Below are 24,378 nucleotides of genomic sequence, written 5' to 3'. Positions count from 1 at the left end.
TGGAATATGATTTTTCGGTTCTGAAAAAATGTTAAATGAAAAAAAAAGAAAAATTTTACCTCTTAACAAGGTCAATTTTTATTGGTGATAGTAATAGTAATAATAGTGTAGTAGTAGTAGTAGTAATAGTGATTTTTCTTTAATTTCAATTTTTTCCACATTTTTATTTTTTGTCATTGACAAATTTTGTTATACCCTTTTTTTGTGTAATTTAAACTTCTTTTATAATTTCTATTAATTTTCACTTCTGATTTTTTAAAAAGTTTTTTTTTGTGATTCTTAACAATCAGTTGCATCGATTTTGAAAAATTTAGATTTTTCCCAAAAATAAAGTTTCTAAAGTGGTAAAAATAATTTGTTTTCATTTTAACAATATATAATAATTTTAGATCATAAATAAAATACCAGAAAAAAAATTTACACCTCTAAACATTATTAATGTTGATAGTTTGAAATTTCATTAGTTCCCTTAAATTCAATTTCATTATTTAAAATAAATTTCTTTCATTTGTCATGCCTTGAGGACAAGTTTTTGTTTTTAATTTAATTTTAATTTTTTTATTTAATTTTCTTATATTAATTTAATTCATTTTTTTTATCATATTTTTGAATTAGTAAATCTAAAATTTTTTCTATCGTCAAGACATGACAATTTTTTTTTTTTTTTTTTATGACAAAAATAATATTTAAAGTGAAGAATGGTAACATTGTGACCATGATGGAATATATGCACGGATGACTGAAGATGCGCCTCAGTTGTGAATTCGTAACTTTATCAACACAAATTTCTATCACCAATTTTTTTTTCTTTTTTTTTTTTTACCAAAGTAAAATTCAATTTTTTCGCAACGTGTTGAAAGTTTCATGCATTAAAAATCGCTTTTATTATTTCAAAAATATATATAGAATATTGAAAAAAAAAATTGAAAAAAAAAATTTTTTTTTTTTGCATATATGCAAATAAATTACATGAAAAATTAAAAATATTCACTTATTAAATTTGACAATTTGCATGGAAAAATATTGAAGAAATTTTATAATAAATGAAACATTACGAATGAATGAAATGAATATGAATATTATTATTATTATTATTATGAAATTCCCCTTTTTGTTTTTTGGGGTGAATTGCAAATTGGTGCCTCGTCATCATGTTCACATGCGACATTCACAAGTGTTTAAAACTAAAATAGACGTGCAAAAAACACTTTCTTTTTATTTTTCAAAAAAAAAAAAAAATATTTTAATATTTTTGTTTTGCTTTTTTTTCGAATTTATACATAATTTGAATTTTATCTACACACATGTACATGACTGAAATCTGCATAGCTTTTGCAAATTCGAGTACAGTTTTGTTATTGTCAGAAATTTACGATATGTTTTGAGACCTAAGCCATATATACATGTATAGTGGGTTATATAATGAGAGCAGATGCCCTTAAAGTATATTTTAATGTGCTCGTAAAAGTCTTCGTAGGAATTTCACAGTACTTAAACAATGTTATAAATGTTTCATATAAAATAGATTTTTTTTTTCCATTTAAATTTTTTCAAATGGACATTTTTTTTATATTTTCTAATTTTTTTTTTTTTCTTTAAAAATAACAATTTATTTTCTCAACTAAAAAATGAAGAAATGAATTTTGTTAATATTTACATTTTAAATGACTAATTATGTAAAAACAGTTCACTGAACTTAATTAAAAATCACATATAATCCAGACTTTTAATTAATTTTAATATTTAGCAAATTATATAAAGTACCAGCACACACGTGTTTTAATATAAATTATAACAAATTCATAAAGCATGAAATTATATAAAAACAGAAATTATTTTCATGGAAAAAGAAAGAGAGAGATACGAATAATAATTAATTTATTCAAATTGAATATCTATCTCTCATATAAATATCAAAGGGTTTTTAGAAAATTTTGAGATGCGTATATATAGAAATTGAGAGGAAAAAAAAGGAATAAGGTTATATTCTCGCGCACCACCTTGTGAAATATTGTGTCCCTAGTGACCAAGGAAATTTACGACTCTTGTTTCGACCGTGTCTCCATTCGCGTAAGGAAAACTTGCAGAAGGCTTTCACCATCAGCCGCTGAGATTTTTCAATGGAGACACGACATTTTTCATTTCCTCAGTCGAGTATTTCCTTTACCTATACTTCCTTTTTTTTCCCCGTTTCCATTTATACCTTTCGTTCTTTTACCTTTTTTTTTCTCTCTCTCTCTCATTAAATTTTCTATTCTTTCAACAAAAATGTTCGTTTCTATTTATGTAAAACAAAATTTCTATATCTATACACAAATAATTTTATAATTAAAAAAAAATAATTTTTTTTTCTTAAAAGAAAAATATATATACCAGAGAAATATTTTATTTGAGATAAATAAAATTTATTTGAATCAAATAAAAATAAATATTTATCTCAGAAGCCTAATAACTTTTTATTTCAAATAATAAATTTAATTTAGCACAAATAAAATTTGCATTTAAAATAAAAATTTTTTTTTGGACCCAAATAAAATTTTATTAAAAATAAAAAATTTTTTTTGAACCGAATAAAAATTTAAAACAAATATTTATTTGTCTCTAAAAAAATATATAATTTCTCTGTAGTATTATTTATATTTCTGCTAAAAACATAAATATAATTGACTCAAATCTCAAAATCGGAATTTGTGGAAAATTCATTTAATTTGAATTCGTGATTATTTGCTTTTGAATTAGTAAAATTGAACTAATTTAATAGTTAAAAAAAAAATTAACGAATTAAAATTTAACTACTACAAAAGCAGAAAAAATTCAAATTAGTGAATTTCTTTTTACTTATTTTCAGATTTAGAGAGAAAAAAAGAGAATATGGAAATTTTTTTATTTCTTTTATCCTCAAAAATATGTGACATGCAGATTTAATATTAATTATAAACATGCAAATAAATTGTTTTAAATACTAGATTTTTAAAAAATATTGCAAAATTTTTATCATCTATAGAAAAAAAATATAAATAAAAATAAAATAAAAAAATAATTATAAAAGTCTTTTATAATTTCTTGAATAAACCATTATACACATGCAACCAGTTGAATATTTTTTTATTTCGTAATTGTGCATCTAATTACAAACCTAATTTTCGAGAATTTTTTTTTTTTTCTTTTGAAAAATGAAGTAATAATTTCGTTCTGAACAATCACACTGTTTTTGTTTTTCAAAATTTTTTTTTGTGTGAAAAAGTGTAATATGTGTAAAAATCAGAAATACGTTTAAAGATACAAACAAAATTTATATCGACAAGGAAAGTGGCAAAAGCAATGTGAGAAAAACATTTATGCACAAGATGAAAAAAAAATTAAACATTAAAGAACGAATTAAATTATTTTCAATTAGGAATTGTTTTAAAATTATTATAATTATTATAAAAATTAAATAATTTATAATAATTATTATTATATAATAAATTAATTATAATGTAAATAATAAAATATTAAATTACAAAATCGGAATATTAGTATAAGTTTAATTTTTATAAAATTATAAATATTAATAAAATATTAAGTTTTGTTTAATTTCAAAATAATATTGTTTGGTTAATTTTTAGTATTCGTTAACTAATTTATTTATTTATTTATTTATTTATTTATTTAATTATATAATTTATAATAGAATCAGAATTTCTCAAACAGATATTTAAAAAAAAAAATTAATTCTCAATGTTAAATAATTTTTTTACTCCTCGAGTCATCAAAATAAGATTCTGCAATTTTTAGATAAAAAAATTTTTTTTTTTGCTTGAGTTCTAATTAATTGAAATTTTTAGTAATCTTAAGCAAAAAAAATTACCTTGTAATAAGTACACAATGTAAAAAATTAAAAATTAAAAATTTTTTTTCTTTTCTAATTAAAAACCAAAAAAAAAGGTTTTCTTCATCATAAAATGATACATATTTAAAAATAATCTTCCAAAAATTTGTTATTTTTAACAGTTTTTTTTTAAATTGTTTATTTACAAAATGTTAATAAAAAAATTGTGTTCTTCATGCACTATTAAAACTTTTAAAAATGTTTTTATATCTCACATATATTTCTGAGTATAAAACCGTTGAGAAAAAAAAATGCCACTCAATAAAAGATATATTTATTGAAAATGGTTTTATATTCAAAAATATATATGAGGAATATAAAATAATTTTTAAATCTTTCATAGGACATAAAAAATACAATTTTTTTTTTTAGTAAAATTTTGTAAATAAATTTTTAAAAAACCATTAAAAATAAAAAATTTGTTAAAAAATTATTTTTAAATTCTGCATTCCATGACAAAAAAAAAAAATTTGTCTCGAACAATTTCAAAAACCTATTTTGATGATAGGAGTAAAAAAAATGATTCTACGTTGAAAATTAATTACTTTTTGAAAAAAATTTCTGAAAAATTCTCTTCGAATATTATTAAATAAAAGAAAAATGAAAATATAACTAAAAACAAATTAGCGAGCAAAAACAACTAAAAATTGCGGACAGATAAAAAAATAATCACGATTATTATAGTAGATTTTTATAATTAATATAGACATAAAAGCCAAACGCCATGCCGTGCCTCGGTTCTAATGTGCAAATATATATATATATATATATGAATAGCAATATATTTAAAAAATAGAAAAATGATTATACACAATATAAGAAATATATTGAAGGATGAACGAAGGAATGTGGCGAATGATAGAAAAATAGTGATATGTGGTGAAAATATATAATATATGTGAGGAAAGGAATTATATAAATATATATATGAAAAAGAAAAGAAGTTGAAAATGTGTAAAATAGTTTTGTGAAAACAAAAACAAAAAAAAACATTATAGAAGACATTTTTGTTTTTTTCTTCTTTTCTTTTTACACAAATTATATTATTGGTAATGTCACATTATTATTATTATTATTATTAATATTATGTAATGTAAAAAGAAAAGAAAACTTTAGAAAATGGAAAAGGTAAATTACCTTGAAGGACTGCGAAGAGAAACCGGAAACCAGGGGGTTGTTCCGTAACATAAGAAGCAACAGAAAACAGAAAAAAGGTAAACTTGTATTAGGTTGATTTGGTAAAAATGCAAAAAATGATAAAGAATTATTATTTCCCAGCTTTTTTATCAAGGGAAAAAAAAATTTTTTTCCACTTGTAAAAAAACAAAAATTTTCCAATTTAACAAAAAAAATTATTAAATTTTTAAAGACAAAAAAAAAAGCTGGGATTTATTGTATTTTGCGACTATTTTGTATATGTAGCATGATGGTTTTTTTTTTTTTGGAGGAATATTGAAAAGATTTTTTCTTTGCGTATGATTTGGTCGATGACTTCCAATGATGTTGCAAATCGCTACGGGTTGCTGCGTGGAAACTGAAAATATTTTTATAATACAATAAAACGGATTAAAAGGAGAATAAAAAAAAAAAACGAAAAAAAATCTACAATTCTTTAAACACGAAAAATAAATTGTGAAAAATTACGTTTTTTTTTTATCAAAACTTTAATGGATGCGCATTGCCAATAATTTGTCCGCATTATATACAAATTGAAATTTTGCTTTTGCAACAACCTAGAGATGATATTATTTCATGAACAAGGGATTAATAATAAATATTTCTACAAATATTGTGTTAATGTGTCTACAGATAGTTTAAAATAAACATTACCACATATATAAAAAGGGGTTTATTTTTTTTTATATATATATATCGAGAGAATTCATGTACCAATCGCAAAAGAGGATTATATAAAATGTATAAAATTATTCAATTTCCATTTTCCAAATGGACTTTTTTATATTACTTTGTAAATAGAATAAAAATAATCACATATAAGAGAGAAATTTAAAAAATTTAAAAATATTTTAATTTTTCTATGTATGGAAACTTCTAGTTATTTATTCATTTTCGAAAAATGTTCAAGAAAAAATAATAATTATCAAAAAAAAGGGAAAAATATGAATGGATTTCATTATAAACTTTCGTAAAGAAAGGTTTTCTTTTTGTACAACTTCCAACGAAATCAAAGTGAACGTATTTAAAGTTTTCAAACACAAAGTATTATAGATGAAATTAAAAAAATTTGTTTTTAAATGCTCACCGCAACTTTAAAAAAGTTCTGAAAAATTTTTTTTTTCAAATTTTATAAATATTTTTTTATAAATTATAAAATTTGTTTTTAAATGGTCACTGCAACTTTAAAAAAGTTGTAAATTTTTTTTTTTTCAAATTTCATCAATTATATTTTTTTTTATAAAATGCAATTTTTAATGCGGAATAAAATCTTGTTAGGGACTACTGGTCTTTTTGCTAATGGAACGATTTGAAATCGAAATTACTATATATATATATATATATATATACAGTAAACCATATAGTCGAAATTATATATTAATATCAATGCATATCGTGAATCTTCCTGTGGATTAGTGGGCTTATCAATATAACAATTTGACAATATAATGTATAGAATCCTTAATGTGATAATTGTTTATTGATATGCATATACATATTTTTTAAGTTAATTCGATTTCCATTATATCGCATAAATAAGTCCATATCGCAATGAACTGAAATGTTAATTATATCTCGATAAACCATTTTCAAAAATTATTCATTATTTTTTAAAAATTATTTTCTATTTTTTAAAAATTATTTTCTATTTTTAAAAATTATTTTCTATTTTTTAAAAATTATATTCTATTTTTAAAAATTATTTTCTATTTTTTAAAAATCTATTTTCAGTATAAAAATTGATTATCAGTAATTAAAAAAAATATATATTAATATTGAACAGAAAGAAACAAACAAATGACTGTCTCAAAAGAGAAAATATACTCATTCGAATACACATGACTGTTACTCTCGGGAAATCAGTGGAGAAAATTATAATAACTCTTGTTTCTTTATTATTATTATTATTATTATTATTATTATTATTATTATTATTATTATTATTATTATTACTCAGCTCCTGAATATATTTATAATATTCTCAGGCCTCGAATTGACTTTAAGGCGCAAAAAAGTTGATTTAAATAAAAAATAACAGTTGAAAAAGACGATATTTTATTTTAATTAAATTTAATTAGTTAATAAATATTTTTCTTTAAATAACTAATGCTAGATATTAAATTCATTTTATTAATTCCTTAATAGAAATAATTCTATAAGAATATTATCAAGAAAATTTATTTCGAATATTTTATTTTAATTTAACCAAATTTTAATTCAGTAAAATTTTCATTCAACAAAATTTTATGTGATTCAAATTTTTTAGTAACAGAATTTCCAATTCTCCTAATTTTTATTTGCGCAACTTTTTATTTGTCAGAATTCGTAAAACGCAGAATTTTTATTCGTTCACAATTGCAAATATCCGAGAAAAAACTAACGACAAAAAGCGTATTAGCACGATTTTTAAAATTGCCGAATCAGAAATTATCAAGAAATTGGTGACTGGTAAATTTTTTAAATTCGGGTCGAAATCGATTGCTTTTTCGTCCATTTGCAATTACGGACAAATGAAATTTAGGCGATTTAATATCATTCTATCAAAAAACAAAAGTTCGGACAAATATAAAGATTCGGGAAATTTGAAATTCTGGCACTAAAAAATTCGAATCACATAAAAATCTGTTGAATGAAAATTTTGCTGAATTGAAATTCGGCTTAATTGGAATTTTTATAAATTAAAAAAAGAAATTCTGCCAAACAAAAAATAGTTTTAAAAAATTCTATCAAATACTAATTCGAAAAATGAAAATTCGTGTAAAAAAATAATTATATTTTTTAAATAAAGAGAGAAATTCTGTAAAATAAAAATTCTGTCAAACAAAAAATAGTTTTAAAAAATTCTATCAAATGTTAATTCGAAAAATGAAAATTTGTGTAAAAAAATAATTATATTTAATAAAATTCCTCAAATTGAAAATTCTAACTATTAATTTTTATGTAATAATCGCCCCGATATCCTCTCTTCAATGTTATTATTCATTTGAATAAGAATTAATAAACAAAATTCACAATCAATTTTCGAAAAAAACAAAGAGCAGCCTATAAAATTCTTCTTACATAAAAAAATGAAAAATTACATGGTATTTTTTTTAAATATTAAAATTATTGGTTTAAATACAGTTTATTTGATATAAATAAATATTTATTTGATAAAATAGTCAAGTAACTGATTATTTGAATCAAATAAATTTCTTTTTCAGTGCTTAATATTTTCAAAGTTTCAAAATTCCTACGGCTATATTCTTTGGTACAAATAAAAAAAAAAATAAAATAAAGTTTTTTAAATAAGCAAAAGAAGAAATTTTATATAATCGAGCATCATCTTTTTCTGTAAGTAAAGAAGGAAAATAATTTGAATTTTAACTATTTAAAAATTCCATTAATGTACATAAAAGTTCATGCGGTTTTGGCCTTAATTATTACGCCAGATGTTACTGCGTATATATATATATATACGAATAAGAAAATCCTTTTAAAAGAAAATCTACCTCTTACCCCACACGCCCATGAAAATTCTAAAAGTCGCGCACGCGGGAAATTTAAAAGACCGTCTGCGTTCACCTGCGGTAACAGTTTTTAATTGAAAGTAATTCAACTGCAATTTGTTTCAAAGCTCTTTATACTATACTTTTTCTTTCTCCGCATATAATCTATTTTACTAATTGTCCATTAAATACGTGAAAGAAAGAAGGGACATTTTATTTTTCTTCTTCTTTTTTCATATATATATATAATTTATTTTTTTTGTCGAGTGAACATTTTTTTTTGGATTTTACGTTATGTTTATGTTTATATTAGACTTTAGGTTCTAGGATATAGATATATAAGCCAAGAGCTATAATAATTTGACTCTGAAAGATTTCTTCACTTCGTTGGAGTGCAAACGATGGTGGTGGTGGTTTCATTACGGAGTTTCCGGCACAACGATTCGCTTCAAAACAGGCGCCCACGCAGATTTGCATATGGTAAATTATTTTGTGGTCATACATGCAAGTGGAGATCACTCAAATGTCTAATATCAGTTTCCACATGCTTCGAATGCCTTCAATTCCATCAATTTAATATATATGCGAAATTATTATATCCATCTCGCAGTAGATTGTGTATTTCTATATATGTATACAAAAATCAACTTCAAATACGAAAATTAAATATTTTTTTCTTTTCTGTCAAAAATTTATAAATTTTTTTTTTCATTTTATAAGTAATAGAAGTAAATGCTTTTTGTCTTTGATCGGATTAAAAATTTTTTTTTTTTGTTTTTAACACTAGTACAAGTTGATTTTAGTCAAACATTATATAATAATAAAATGCTTGGTCTGTTCTTCTGTCCTAACTTGAAGTTGGCCTTTTCTGATTTCACGTGTTTTTTTGAATAGTACAAGATAGTAATTTGAAAAAAATTAATTTTTAAGGTACCAGGGGCCAACGAATACCTATTAAATATTAATTATAAAAAGACAGGCCTCGAATCAACTTAAAGACACAAAAAAGTCGTTTTAGTCGATTTATATTCCAAAAAAAAGTGGATTTGTTTTTTATTTTAACAAAAATATTTTACAGATTTTTAAATAAATTTTTTTTTTTAATAATAATCTTTTTCGAAGGGTTAAAGTTGAAATTTTTAGAAATAATTAAATTTCAAAAGATATTGTTAATTTTCAAACAATTATTAAATTTTACAGAACTAAAAATAATTTATCAAACAATTTTTGGAAAACATTTTTTAAATTTAATTGAATTTTCAAAGATTTAAAATTGAGATTTTTGAAATTAATTAAAACTTTAAGTGTTTTGTAATTAAAATTTTAGATGATTTCACTAAAAATTTATTAGAAAATGCGGACAAAATACAATAATTTAAAAATCATTTTTAATTGAAAAATGGTTTCAGATAGTTGAATTTTCAAAGAATATTATTAAAATAGTTAAATTCAAATTATTGAAAATTCAATTAATTTTAAATTCAAATTTTTGAGAATAATTAAATTTTATTTGATTTTAAATTTGGAAAATAATTGAATTTCAGTTCATTTTGAATTTAAAATTTTTGGAAATAATTGAATTTTAATTGAAATTTTTGATAATAATTTAATTTAAGTTCATTTTTGATTGAAAATTTGGATAATTAATTTTGAATAGAAATTTTAGAAAATAATTGAATTTTATTTCATTTTAAATTGAAAACTTGGTAAATAATTAAATTTTAAATTGAAAATTTTGGATAATTATTGGATTTTTAATTGATTTTGAATTAAAATTTCGGGTAATAATTGAATTTTAGTTTATTTTGAATTGAAATTTTTTAAAAAAAATTCAATTTTATTGTGATATTTTTTTTTAAATTATAAACAATTGTTAAATTTCATAAAAATTTTAATTGAAAAATAATTTTGATATAATTGAATTTGTGATGTATTTCATTAAAATTATTAAAAATAATTAATTTAGTGAAGAATCATTTTAGTTCAAAATTTGTTAAATAATTGAATTGAAGAAGATCTGAAGAAGATCTACATTTTATACTAAAAAAGAGGTATTTTATTTACAATTTCTTTTCAAATGTAAAAAAAAAATGTCGCATTTTATTAAAATAAGTCGATAAAAGTCGTATTTTTGAAAAAAGTCGGAAAAAGTCGTATAATCCGAGGCCTGTAAACATATAATTTTCATTATTATCATTTAATATGTAATAATATTCTAATAAATTAAATTATTATTGATAATATTAATCTTTAATTTCTTTATAACAAACAATTAAATACTTAATTTGGCGCGCTTGCGCGCGTTTAATCTTGCTAGTAATGAATAAAATATAAAAAAAATAATTAATGTTTAAATAGAAATGTGCATTTACAAAATTATAATATGAAAATAAATATTAAATTCCAAATTCAAAAAGTTTTCGTCTGTAACAAGTATAAGTTAAGTGTGCAAAAAACTACATAGAAAAGAAACTTGAAATAGATTCAAGAAAAGATATATACGCTTCGCAAAAACGTTTTGTGACATTAATTGGATATTATACAAGGCAATTCAAGTTTTGTAGATCCACGTTGTAGTTTTTTTTTTACCCACCCTTCTTATTCCAAAGCGACTTGAAAGTCTCTGTTTTATTCTCTGCGCATCAAGACGTTTTATACGTTTTTGTTCAGCTCCTTCCTCTTTTCTTCGATTTTCAAAAAAAAAAAAAAGAAACAAGAATTGAGAATGACGCATTCGCACATCGTCGAAATCCTTCTAAAATCGACCCTAAAACTCGATTTCACACAGAGACCGATTGAAACTCAGGAGAAGAGGATGTCGAGATTCATGCAAATCGAAATGCTTCGCATTGTGAAATAGCATAGGAACCAAATCTGACAAACTATGTGAATGCGAAAGCGAAAACGCATCCCTGCGAGCTTCCAAATTCCAACAATCCTTTGTAATCCGATCAAATACGTTAAAGGAATTTTTCAATTTTCCATTGCTAAATAATTGCTAATTTCCTAATTTTTTTTAAGTAAGAAGAATTTTGCTCTTCGTTTTTTTTTCGAAGTATACAAGAAAATTGATTGTGAATTTTGTTTATTAATTCTTATTCAAATGAATAATAACATTGAAGATGATATCGGGGCGATTATTACATAAAAATTAATAGTGGGAATAAGAATTTTATTAAATATAATTATTTTTTTACACAAATTTAATTTTTCGAATTAGTATTTGATAGAATTTTTTTTAAACTATTTTTTGTTTGGCAGAATTTCTTTTTTTAATTTATAAAAATTCCAATTAAGCCGAATTTCAATTCAGCAAAATTTTCATTCAACAGAATTTTATGTAATTCGAATTTTTTAGTGCCAGAATTTCCAATTTCCCGAATCTTTATATTTGTCCGAACTTTTGTTTTTTGATAGAATGATACTAAAATTTTTAAATATTTTAAATTTTATTAAATATAATTATTTTTTTACACGAATTTTCATTTTCCGAATTAATATTTGATAGAATTTTTTTAAAACTATTTTTTGTTTGACAGAATTTTTATTTTACAGAATTTCTCTCTTTATTTAGAAAATTCCAATTAAGCCAAATTTTAATTTAGCAAAATTTTCATTCAACAGAATTTTATGTAATTCGAATTTTTTAGTGCCAGAATTTCTAATTTCCCGAATCTTTATATTTGTCCGAACTTTTGTTTTTTGATATAATGATTTAAAAACGCCTAAATGTAATTTGTCCGTAATTGCAAATGGACGAAAAAACAATCGATTTCGACCTGAATTTAAAAAATTTACCAGTTACCAATTTCTTGATAATTTCTGATTCGGCAATTTTAAAAATCGTGCTAATATGCTTTTTGTCGATAGTTTTCTCTCGGATATTTGCAATTGTGAACGAATAAAAATTCTGCGTTTTACGAATTCTAACAAATAAAAAGTCCTGTAAATAAAAATTAGGAGAATTGAAAATTCTATAACTGAAAAAAATTCGAATCACATAAAATTTTGTTGAATGAGAATTCTGCTGAATTAAAATTTGGTTAAATTAAAATTCTTTTGACTAAAAAAAGTTGTCTTAAGAGGAATTCTGAAAAATAAAAAAATTCTACGAAATAAAAATTTGAAAAAAAAAATTTACAATGAATTTTGTTAAATGCTAGGTAATAGAATTCTTTAAAATGAAAATTGTTACTAATGATTTTTAATAGTATAATCGTTACGTTAAAGGAATTTTTTTTCCATTACTAAATAATTGGTAATTTTCTAATTTTTTTTAAGTAAGAAGAATTTTTCTCTTCGTTTTTCATTCGAAATATATGAAAATTGATTGTGAATTTTGTTTTTAATTTTTTTTTCAAATGAATAATAACTTTGAGGAGTATATTTATAGAGTCAGCTATAAATTTTATATATGCATATAGACTGAATTAATTTAAAAAACATGGCATGGAATTTTTTTTTTTTTTTTTTCTAAAGAGCTTGATCGTAAGTATCGACGCAGGACGGTCATTAAAAGGTGTTTGAACTTTTTTTTAAAAAGGTAAGTATACCGTCTTTTCAATGTCATCCCAAGAGAGAGTTTTTCCTTTCTGCAAAGGTTTCGCTAAAAAGTTTAAAAGGGCCCTAAAGATTTCTAATAGATGATAACATTATTTGAAAATTTTGCCTTTAAATTTTCTTCTATTTCTATGTATTATAATTGTTAATATATTTATTGTGTTTTTAATTATTTTCATATTTTTTATAATTAATTAATTTTTATACTTTTTTATAATTAATTAATTTTTATAATATTTTATGGTTAATTAATTTTTATAATTATCATAATTTTATAGTTTTAATTTTGAAATATTTCTTTCCTTCGTTTAAAAAGCGCAAAATCAGAATCGGTACATAAATTCTCTCATTATAGTAATTACCTTAAATACAAATAGGAACATTCGCGCCAAATGGATATTAGGTATATTTGAAAAATACTGTAAAAATGCAACTTTTGAATTTAAAATACGTGAACTAGTAAAAACATCATTGCAGTTTGGAATATAACTAGCGAGGTTCGCAAAACTCGAACGTATGGAAATACGAAAATTTTCCTCTCTTTTATACCTACCAAATATAAATGCAAGAGTAATAAAGTATATATGTGATTTGCGTAAAAGACTGTCTCATTTCTAAAGTTATGTACATTAAAAAGAATTTCTTTTTTTAATTTCAAGAAGTTAAAAATATTTTTTTTTTATTTAATTTAATCAAATGAGTAAGCAAACAACAAAAAAATTCGCTAATAATTGTTTTTTTTTTACGTGATTGAAATAGAAAATGTACAAGAGTACTGATGTATATATATATATGGAATTAAAAAAGAAAAAAAAGAGCACAGTCGAAGGAGCAAATCGAAAAGAGAGTCAAGAGGGATTTTGCGGGTCAGAGGCAAAGATCTGCAGTGAGACACACAATAAGAGGCGGTGCAGAAATGGCAGAACACGATTTGTGCTCTTCCTATTATTATAGACACCAAAATACTCTGTCTTTGTTGTCTTTCTTATTGTTGTTTGTTTGTCTCAAGTGCTTCCTCGCTTCCGTATTACACTCGAGTGTAAACGCGAGGACCTGAAATTAAGTGATTAGTACGAGTCTGGCCAAGATCCTTGCGTCTTGAAGAAAAGTTGGAAAAAAAAGAAGAAGAAAAAGATATAGTCATTTTGATAAATTTCAACATTCTATCTCAAGAGGAGAGACATTTCTCTATTATATAAAATTTCTTTATTCTTTCAATCTTTTCTTCAAGATATTTTTTGACCATTGTATATATATATTGTTTCAAGGATGCACAACACAAATGTAAAGTATATAATATGAGAGATGTATCAAACCAAATTTTTATTTTCTCATATTTATTGTTCAAAATGAATATTCATTGTCAACGACTCAAGTGACTTATATAATATTATTAATTTAAAAATTATAAAAAAAAATAAATAAATTATAAAATTAATTAAAATATATATTATTATTAAATTAAACACCTAAGCATTAATTAATTAATAATTTTAAAAAATAATAAAAAAATTAAAACAAAATATTAAAATAAATTAGCAGAAGGTTTAATAGACATCAGTTTCATTTTTCAATTTAAAAAATTATTATAAAATGTCAATTACTTTACGAATTTTATTATTATGCTTATTATTATTATTTACTTATTAAGGGTTGTCGCAAAATTTTTATTACAATTTTCCCTGACGTTATCCTGACTTCTGGGCAGTATTTTATCCTTTTTCCTGACATTTTCGAATTTTATTCTTTTTTATCAAATGTAAATTCTATTAAAAAAATTCTGATAAATGAAAATTCGATCAAATGAAATTTATATTAAATATTTCATTAAAAAACAGTTGAAATTCTTTAAAAAAATTCAATTATTTACTTTTAAAAGTTTTAATGAAATTATTTTTAAAAATTCAATTATTTTCAAAGCTTTCAATCAAATACAAAATTTCAATTACTTACAATTCTTATACGGAAAAAAATATTTACCTAGAAAAGATTTCACTAAAATAGAAAAAGTTTTAATTGTTTCAGTTAAAACTAATAATACATTAATTTTAATTTCCACAGAATTTATTTATTTCTAAAAAAAAGTTATATTATAAATTATTCAAAAATTTCATTATATTATTATAAATATTTGATTGCAGCTCTTTGAGATATCAATTATTTCCAAAGATTAAAATTAAATTTGTAAAACAAAATTTTTACTTCAAAAATTTTTCGTACTTTTAAATATTTTCAAAATGTTCAATTGAAATTATTTAAAAGTTTAATTATTAACGCAACATTTAACTGTTAAATTTCGAAAATTTAATTAATTAAAACAATTTTAACAAGAATTCTTTGAAATTTCAATTATTTCCAAAAATTTTTTATTAAGACTTCTAAAAAACTCAATTATTGTAACAAATTTGTAAAACAAAAATCGTCAGCAATTCAAATTTATAAAAAATTAGAAATTTAGCAATGTAATTGTATAAATTTGAATGTATTTTGACGATGAAAAATTTTTTTACATGACATTTAATTCTCTTTGGATTTGAATTTTTCCTCTTAATTTTGAATTTTAAATCTTAAACTGAGATTTTCATAGTATTTTATAAAATTTTAATAATTCCAGATTTTGTTTTAAAATTCAAAGTGATTTAAATATTTTCAAGATAATAAAAAATAAATTTAAGAAGAATTCAGTGTTCGATGGACACTTTGATTTTTAACACATGAACATGTTAGACACCAATCTAGCTTTACAACATTTTTAGTACATTTTTTTAAATTTCCTGACATTTTCCTAACAAAAAAAAAAAAAATTTTCCTGATATTTCCCAAATATGACAAGCCTGTTATTATTAATTTTTATTTAATAATATTGACAATGATTGAAACACATAAATCACATGTGACTTGTCAATACTCATGTATTAAAAATGATATACTTGATCTGTCGAAATGTTTACGGATTTTATTATTATTCTTTTTTTTTATTGAATCATAAATTGACAATGATTGAAACATATAAATTAAACACGTCACGTAATTGACGTTTTATAATAATAATAATAATAATAATATATTGATTTATAAAATTAAAAATAAGACTGTTGTCTATTACTCCCTCTATATTAAATTATTTACTCAAATATTTTCCTTTTTTTTTACAAATTATAAAAGTTTTTTTTATTTTTTCTTATATTGATAAATTTAATTTAATTTAATGTAAATATTTAGTGCCAATAATGGTATTCCTACGGCTGTATTCTTTGGTACAAATAAAAAAAAGTAAGTCTAATCGAAAATTAATACTAATTCATTGAAAAATATTAAAATATAAATAAATTAAAATTTTTAGAAAATATTCTAACATTAAAAATATAAAAATAAAAGTATAAAAATAGCATATGATATCTTCATATACATGAACCAGTAAAAGAAATTTTGATCAAGGGGTTAATAATGTCAATTACCACCTTTCTTCATTGTATCACTATATAGAGTCACACTCAAACTAGGTCGTTGACACATGATAATGAATAAACACTTTGGACAAATTTGTTCCTTTATGAAGTCCATTGTTGCTTTATGTGATAATTAGGCAAATTTCAAAGTAATTAATTAAAGTTCAAACTAATTATAATTAATTATTACCAAATCTGACTAATTTTAAATTAGTAAAAAAAAAAAAATAGTAATAAAAACAAATTTTTTTTTATAAACAAAAATTTTTTATTATTACTATTTTTTGTTTACTAATTTCTCGATTAATATAATAATTAATTAATTAATGTAAAAAGATTTGCAGATGAAATTTCTAAAATTAAACAAATTTGATTTGATACTGTCAGTAGAAAGATATATTGGGTGCAAACAGTAGGCAGACACGTGCCGCAGGTCACTGAATCCTTTTGCTGAGATGATCACGTGAACATTCCATATAATGTCGAGGCTTTGTGAAAACATCAATGTTTTGACATGTAATGAGATGAGTCTTTTTTTTTTTTTTTTTTTTTTTTTCTTTTTGTCAAACGCAAATGTGTTATGTGACTGTTTTGATAATGTTTTACCCATTTTACCACATTATTTTTCAACTTTTTCTTGCGCACAAATTTTTTTTTTCTTTTCTTTTTTTAGTCAAGTATCAAAGAATCCATATCCAATTTTTCAAAAATCCGAATAATATTTCTCTATATAGGCCTGAGTTGAATAATAATAAGTAGATTTATTCTCTTATATAAAGTTGGACTTATTCAAAGCACACCTTTCATCAGCAAAAGTATCTAAGATAAAGTTTTGGGAAATTGAAGATTTACAAACTGAATAATTTAATATTTTAAGATGAAAATGGATGTAAAACTTTATTTTCTATTAATCTTTTCTAGAACTATTTTTTATTGATTTGTTTTTTCATTTAAAAATTTGTTTTTAATTTATATATAATGAAAAAAAAATTCTCTTTCAAATCATATGACTAGAAAAACATCTCTCTCTCTCTCTCTCTCTCACTCTTCAATTTTCTTTTTTCTTTTTAATATTATGATTCTGCTGGCGTAGAAAATTTTTATAGGCATCATTTATCATTCTCTCCGGGAAAAAGATCGACTCCTCGTTTCTTTCCCATATTTGGAGTGAGTGGTAAATTTTTTTTTTCAAAAAATAAACATTTTTTATTTTTTCATCTTCTAAAGATATGTAAATAATAGACATCATTAATAAGCGCATGAATTAAATTTATTGTTAATAAGATAAAAAGACTTGCAAAAAAAAATATTAAACAATCATGTTTATAGTAAAAAAATAATTTTTTTTTTTGCTATTAGAAAATGATTGCTCTTCAATTTGCTTATTGTTAGTATTTGCAGTTTAGAAAGATTTACGAGAGTTATACTCTCGAAGCGTCAATTGAAAGAGGAATTGGCTATCAAAGTGATGGAAAATAAATCATTGGTGATGTAAAAAAAAAAAAAAAAAAAAAAAAAGGAAAGTGGAAACTGCAACATGGATTTTATGCCACAATGGCTTTTTACAATCACTTTTATAAATAAAATTGAACTAAATGCCAAAAATTTAACACCTTTAGAACATATAACGAGTTTTGTTCTATTTATAAAAATGTACACTGAAAAAAAATTTATTTCATTCAAATAATCGCTTACTTGATAATTATCAAATAAACATTTATTTGTATCAAATAATTATTATTTGAGTCAATTAAATGGTGATTGTTTCAAATACAGAAATTATTGATTCAAATACAATTTATTTAATTCAAATAAAAATTATTTGGTTCAAGTAAATATTTATTTGATAAAATTCAAGTAATCAAGTATTTGAATCAAATAAATTTTTTTTTCAGTGTGCAAAAATTAAATTAATCAAAAAATAAATTATGGAATTTTAAAAACAATTTTTTTTTCTTCTCTAGAATAATTTTCAACAAAGAGAGAAAATTGTTCATTTTAGAGTAAGAGTATAAAGATGAAGAAAAAGAGTTTTTAGGCTGTTGCAAATAAGGCTTGATGAGACATTTTATTGTTAAGATGGCTAAATAAAATTTATATATGTATATAATAAAGCTCGTGTGCATTAAAATAATTAAGAACAGACTTTAGAACGTCGTCGCTAAAGAGTAATTTAGTCACTGTTGGAAACTTTAGTGAGTATAATTTTATTACAGATGTCTTTACTGCATTTAGACAGCTACAGTAATTACATTATACTTTGCTCAAAGTGATGTGAAATTTTTACTAATACATTCGTCTAAACAAAAACCTCAACTTTTTTTTTCTATTTTAGAATTTAAAAAAATGTTTTCTTTTAAACAACAAATTAAAAATTATCTACGATTTTTGTTTTGATAATAGTCAAGTATAATCGATATTAATTGAAATCAAATAAATTTTTTTCATTGTATTATTTTATGAAAGCATTACATTCTTTTTTTGATATTTAATGGAAAAAAAGAATTAGGCTATTGAATAATTTAAAGAAATAAAAATTTTAATACTTTCATGAACATTGGATAAACTATTAGATTCCACTTTTAGTGAGAAATCTCAACAAAGTTACGCGCTAGACTACCCACATACAAATAATATATGTTTCCCTCGGCTCCCGCGAGAGGTTGAGTTTCATTGTTGCATTAAATTCCGTAAGCGAGACCATTAGTTCCACGATTGCGGTGAAACGTGGATTGAGTATGAAATTTTTTTTTTTTGCTATTTTTTGAGATTCATTACAAAAAAAAAATGTAATTTTTTTTTGATCGATATATATTACTTATAAATTCTCTATTTTTTTATAATAATAATATATGCAAAAATAGAAATAAAAAGTTGAAGAGAAGAGGATGAGGTGAAGACATTAGTATTCGAGAGCTTGAAACGTTCGTTTACAAGCTTCATCACGTGGACGTGACACATGCCATAGAGAATAAACCCGAATGCACATAACACGATGTGAAAGGGAACGATAGATATATTGTTTGATATGGCATTGTTTGTTGTATCGAGTATCGAAAAGCATTTTTAAAAATCATATTTTATATATTTAATGTATCCGCGTAATTCATGAAAAATTTTAAATTATCTTTCTTTCCATATATAAAAATAACAGACCTCGGATCGATATTAAGGCGAAAAAAAAGTTGTTTTAGTCGATTTATATTCAAAAATGTCGATTTTTTTATTTTAATTAAATTTATTTATTTTCAATAAACGAGTCCACAGAAAAGAAAAGAAAATTAATTATTTAATAAATATTTTACTTTAAATAACTAATGTTATTGGATATTAAATTCATTTTATTAATTCCTTAATAAAAATAATTCTATGAGAATATTATCAAAGAAATTTATTTCGAATATTTCAGAATCCAACTAAGACAAATTTTCAAAATTTTAATTAAGTTGGATTTTCTAAAAAAAAAAAAATTAAAGTTCCGTTTTTTTCAATTTTTTGAAGTCTGATTTAAGTAATTAATTCTGAATAAAATTTGCATTGTATAGTAAAAAAGACGTATTTTGTTTAAAATTTTTTTAAAAATAAAAAAAATAAAAATTCATATAGGTAAATAAATATTAAAATTAGACGAAGAAAATCGTATTTTCGAAAAAAAAATCGGAAAAAGTCATATAATCCGAGGCAAGAAAATGTCAAATTTTAGTTTTTCAGTAAAATGAAATTTACATTTCTTTTCTATGTTGACTTTCACTTAGAGCTTTATAATATAATTACGAACGCCGAAAAATAAACACTAATTATAAATGCAGCTTGTGGTCCAGTCATTTAAAATCTCTTTCTATTCAAAAATTCGTTTAATTCGAACATACCCAAATGAGATTAAAAAAAAATCATGAGTTTTTTTTTCGAGAATCAAAAACGTTTTTTTTTAAATTCTGTTTGATTTTTCAAAAATATTTTTCTGGGGTATTTCTTTAAATACCTATTACAAAGAATTTCTAAATTTTTAATCGCTCTAATAAAAAAAAAAATATATTTTTGGAATGTGAGGGTGATTTGAAGAAAGGGAAAAGATTGAAGTTGCACTAGAAACCACAAGCGACCACTCCATTAAACGAGTCTAAATCGGCTTCTCTGAACACATCGTTTCGTTGTCGTTTAGTGAAAGAGGACACAAGAGACTGAAGAGAATTACTATTATTATAAAGGTGAATTTCCTCAAATACATTAAGAAATTCTGATTTTGTTTAAGAAAAAAAATTATCTAGACTTTCGTCAGTTGTAATTTTTTTTTTTTTTTTTTGGTAAAAAATTGTAATGGATTCTTTGATACGACACACAAGATCCTTTGCCCCTCATTGCATCTTTCATACGTGTATATTATTATACAAAAGATGCAAGAATTGAGGTAAAACGTTATCTTTAGTGATTAAAGAATATAACGACTACGCTCACTGCTTATATATATAAATGTGTATACACTGACCATTAGGAATTCCGTGATTGTTGTATCAACGACAATGAGTGGACGTTGAATGAGGTGTACCACTCCATTTTTAACTGGAATGTTTGCTTTTATGATCTCAGCCAGAACAACGCCAGTCGGATGATCTTTATCGCCCACCAAGGTGTTGGACTTAACATAAACTGAAATTATTTTTAATAAAATTACAAAAAGAAACATTTTTTTTCTTCCAATTACGATAAAAGAAAATTTTATTTGAATAATCTCTAATCGGTATTTCTGACTAATTCAATCATATTTTATTAAGGTCATATGATTGTTGTAATTTCATATGTAAGTATTCTTCGCAAGTTTTTGACAAAAAATAGTCTTTTTTTTCATTTTTTCTTAAAAATGACATAACTTCCGTAATTTTCAACCTTTTTTGTTACCCTTGGCTTATTTTTTTCTTTTTTTTATACTCTTTTAAAAAAATTTACACCGATTTCACTTTTCAACATTATTTTGAAAAAAGTCATCAAAAGTGAAAAATGTAAATAATTTTCAAATTTATCAAAACATAAAAAATTTTTGAAAAAAAAAATCTTTTCGAAATCAATTTTTTTTTCTCAAAAAAATTAGATATTATTGCAAATTATTAACATTCTTTACTTTTGACGACGTTTCTTAATATAATGTTGAAAAGTGAAAAATATGTCAAGGAATAATTAGAAACCTTTTAAACTTTTTGAATTTAATAGTTATTATTGAAAATATATTTTTTCTCCTAAGAAACAAAGAAATACCAAATGAAGTTTTTATAAAGTAAATCCTGTAAATTTGGAGCAAAAAAAAAGTGAGTCCTTTTTAAGAAAACAAATTCTATTGTTGTTTTGTTGAAAAATTGAAATTTTATCCTTGTTTTATCAATATTTTTCATTCGGTGTAAATTTTTTTAAAAGAGTATAAAAAAATGAAAAAAAAGCCCAAGGGCAACAAAAAAGGTTGAAAACTACGGAAGTTACGACACTGTTAAGATAAAAATGTAATAAACCTTTTTTTTCCAATATTTACTGTTTCCTAATTCAATTCTTCTAATTATTTTTTTTCCTAAAATCTATTTTCTCGAATATAATTTTACCGAATGCAGTGAATTTCTTCTATTACGACATTTAGTTTATAACTTTTTCATTCAACAAAATTTGTAAAATATTTATTTTTGTCATTGTATTATATTCAAAATTTTAAATATACCAAATAAGAGTAAAAAATTATAAATTAAACATGGATTCTGTTCCGAAAAATTTGCGACAATTGCTCCGGATGGTTTCATTTATTACCTATAGAATTTTGAACTTTTAATTTCAAAAAATTTCTATCCATATAGAAAATAAAAAATCATTTATGCTTTGAATTACAAGAAATTTTTCTAAATAAAAAAAATCATTTGAAAATTTAGTAAAAATTAATAGATTTAAAAATTTACTTTCAGGAAAATTAAATTAGAAATGTATATTTCCGAAAATATTTAATTAGAAAATTCTAAAATTAGGAAAATGAAATTAGAAAAATCGAATTTCCAATGAAATTATTTCTTTCAGTGATATAAAAAAAAAAAATATCAAACCTCTTTTACTTTTCCCATCTTGTTCAGTGTAAAAACTTATAGTGACTTTGAGATTATCATCGTTTGCAAGAGTTTGATAGGGTTTGTCATTAGGTGTAGGTCCTGTGAAAAGGACATGACCTGGTATCACGTGTCCATCAATCACTCTGCCATCGATTTTTTCCGGCCTCGGTGATGGCTGTAAAAAAGAAAAAAAGATACCTTTAATAATATTCTTTCAACGAGAGAGAAAGTACTTATTAAAATAAAATAAAGGAAAAGTCTCTGACATTTTCTCTTGGGGTTCTTTTTTTTCAAGAAAACGTCAATGTGGTTTCGGCTCTGGGTATAAAGCAAATATTTAATTAGCCCGTCGCGCCGACAAGATAGCGTTACTCACATTAATTACGCGTCGTTTCAACCCTTGCCCTTTCGTTCCATGTTAGTACCTTTGTCAGACGGGGGATGAAATAGCTGCAAAAGCCTCGCTTGAGTAACATGTAACAGTAACGGGTATATATATAACGGTAAGCAGATACTCCGTCAAAGACAAGAGGAGGATTATGCCGTATGATGTAACTTGCAGTGGCCACTACTACCTGATTGATGAACATATTTCATCCTCCGCTTTCGTCGAAAGTTAAATACGCCGGAAAAAACACAGGTATATTTTTCTCTTTTACAAATTTCCAACTCTCCAAGAGAAAAATTTCTATTTTTTTTTTTTTTTCAAAGCTATTTAATAATTTCAACAGGTCAAATTTTGTACTACTGCTGAAAAGAATAAAAGAAGAAGAAGAAAAAAAAACGAGAAAATTAGAGGAAAAAGTGTCCAGACGTTTTCTAACAAAAGTTGATTGTTAACCAGACGTCAGAGCAATCGAGAGAAAAGGTAACATTCAGAGGAAAAAAAAAAGATATATAAAGGGAGCCAGTTTGTGGTTGGACGTGACGTGAAAGCTCAGCTCTACAGAGAGAAAGCTAAAACGAGGAGTGAAGTGCTTTCCGATACGTCGATCGTTCGCTGTCGAGAAAACGAGCTTTTCAGGACTGACTTCACCTTAGAATGGATCCTTGCCAGCAAAACTTAACTAAAGCTTATTCTCTCTTACATACATACAAAAAAGAAAGCCTTAACTTATAAGGACTAATTGTATATGCATGATTTGTATACACTACTCGACTTAACAGAAAGCTTGTTTTCAACTTGCACTCAGAGAAAAGTTTTGTTTAACTAGATATACTTTTTTTGTATCAATACAATTTTTTTGTATCAATACAAATTTTCGTATCAATACAGTTTTTTGGTTATTTCAAACAAAAATTTGTTTTGATTCAAATAAATATTTATTTAATATAAATAAACGTTTGATTTATTATTTTATTTTAATAAATTTTTCGAACGAAGAAAGAATTTTATTGAACCAAATAAACTTTTTGTTGATTCAACCAAAACTGTATTAATTACACTGAAAAACATCATTTGAATAAAATAGTCGGTTATTTATTTATTTAATTACAACACTGAAAAAAATTTATTTGATTCGAAATTCAAATACTCGATTGCTTGACTATTATCAAATAATTATTTATTTGTATCAAATAATTATTTATTTGTATCAGATAATTATTATTTGAGTCAATTAAATGGTATTTGATTCAAATACCGAAATTATTGGTTCAAATACAATTTATTTAATTTAATTAGAAATTATTTTGGTTCAAGTAAATATTTATTTGATAATAGTCAAGTAATCGAGTATTTGAATCAAATAAATTTTTTT

General features: G+C 22.9%; 1 protein-coding gene across 4 annotated transcripts in view; it reads right to left on the bottom strand.

The window, feature by feature from the left end:
- Nucleotides 1-24,378, bottom strand: part of LOC127288202 (fasciclin-1) — a 176,409-nt gene that overhangs the window by 22,784 nt on the left and 129,247 nt on the right. For all 4 annotated transcript variants that reach the window (XM_051315509.1, XM_051315513.1, XM_051315511.1 and 1 more), the window contains 2 exons: nt 22,616-22,793; nt 21,031-21,191 (listed from right to left, as the gene is read on the bottom strand). In XM_051315509.1, the coding sequence (XP_051171466.1) occupies nt 21,031-21,191; nt 22,616-22,793 (339 nt within the window). The remainder of the gene's footprint in view (nt 1-21,030; nt 21,192-22,615; nt 22,794-24,378) is intronic.

This window comes from Leptopilina boulardi, unplaced genomic scaffold (genome assembly GCF_019393585.1).
Source record: "Leptopilina boulardi isolate dan_hultmark-lab unplaced genomic scaffold, ZJU_Lbou_2.1 LbouV2_38, whole genome shotgun sequence".
Lineage (NCBI taxonomy): Eukaryota > Metazoa > Arthropoda > Insecta > Hymenoptera > Figitidae > Leptopilina > Leptopilina boulardi.
The sequence above is the reverse complement of the archived record's forward strand: the minus strand, read 5'-3'. Positions and strand labels throughout refer to the sequence as shown.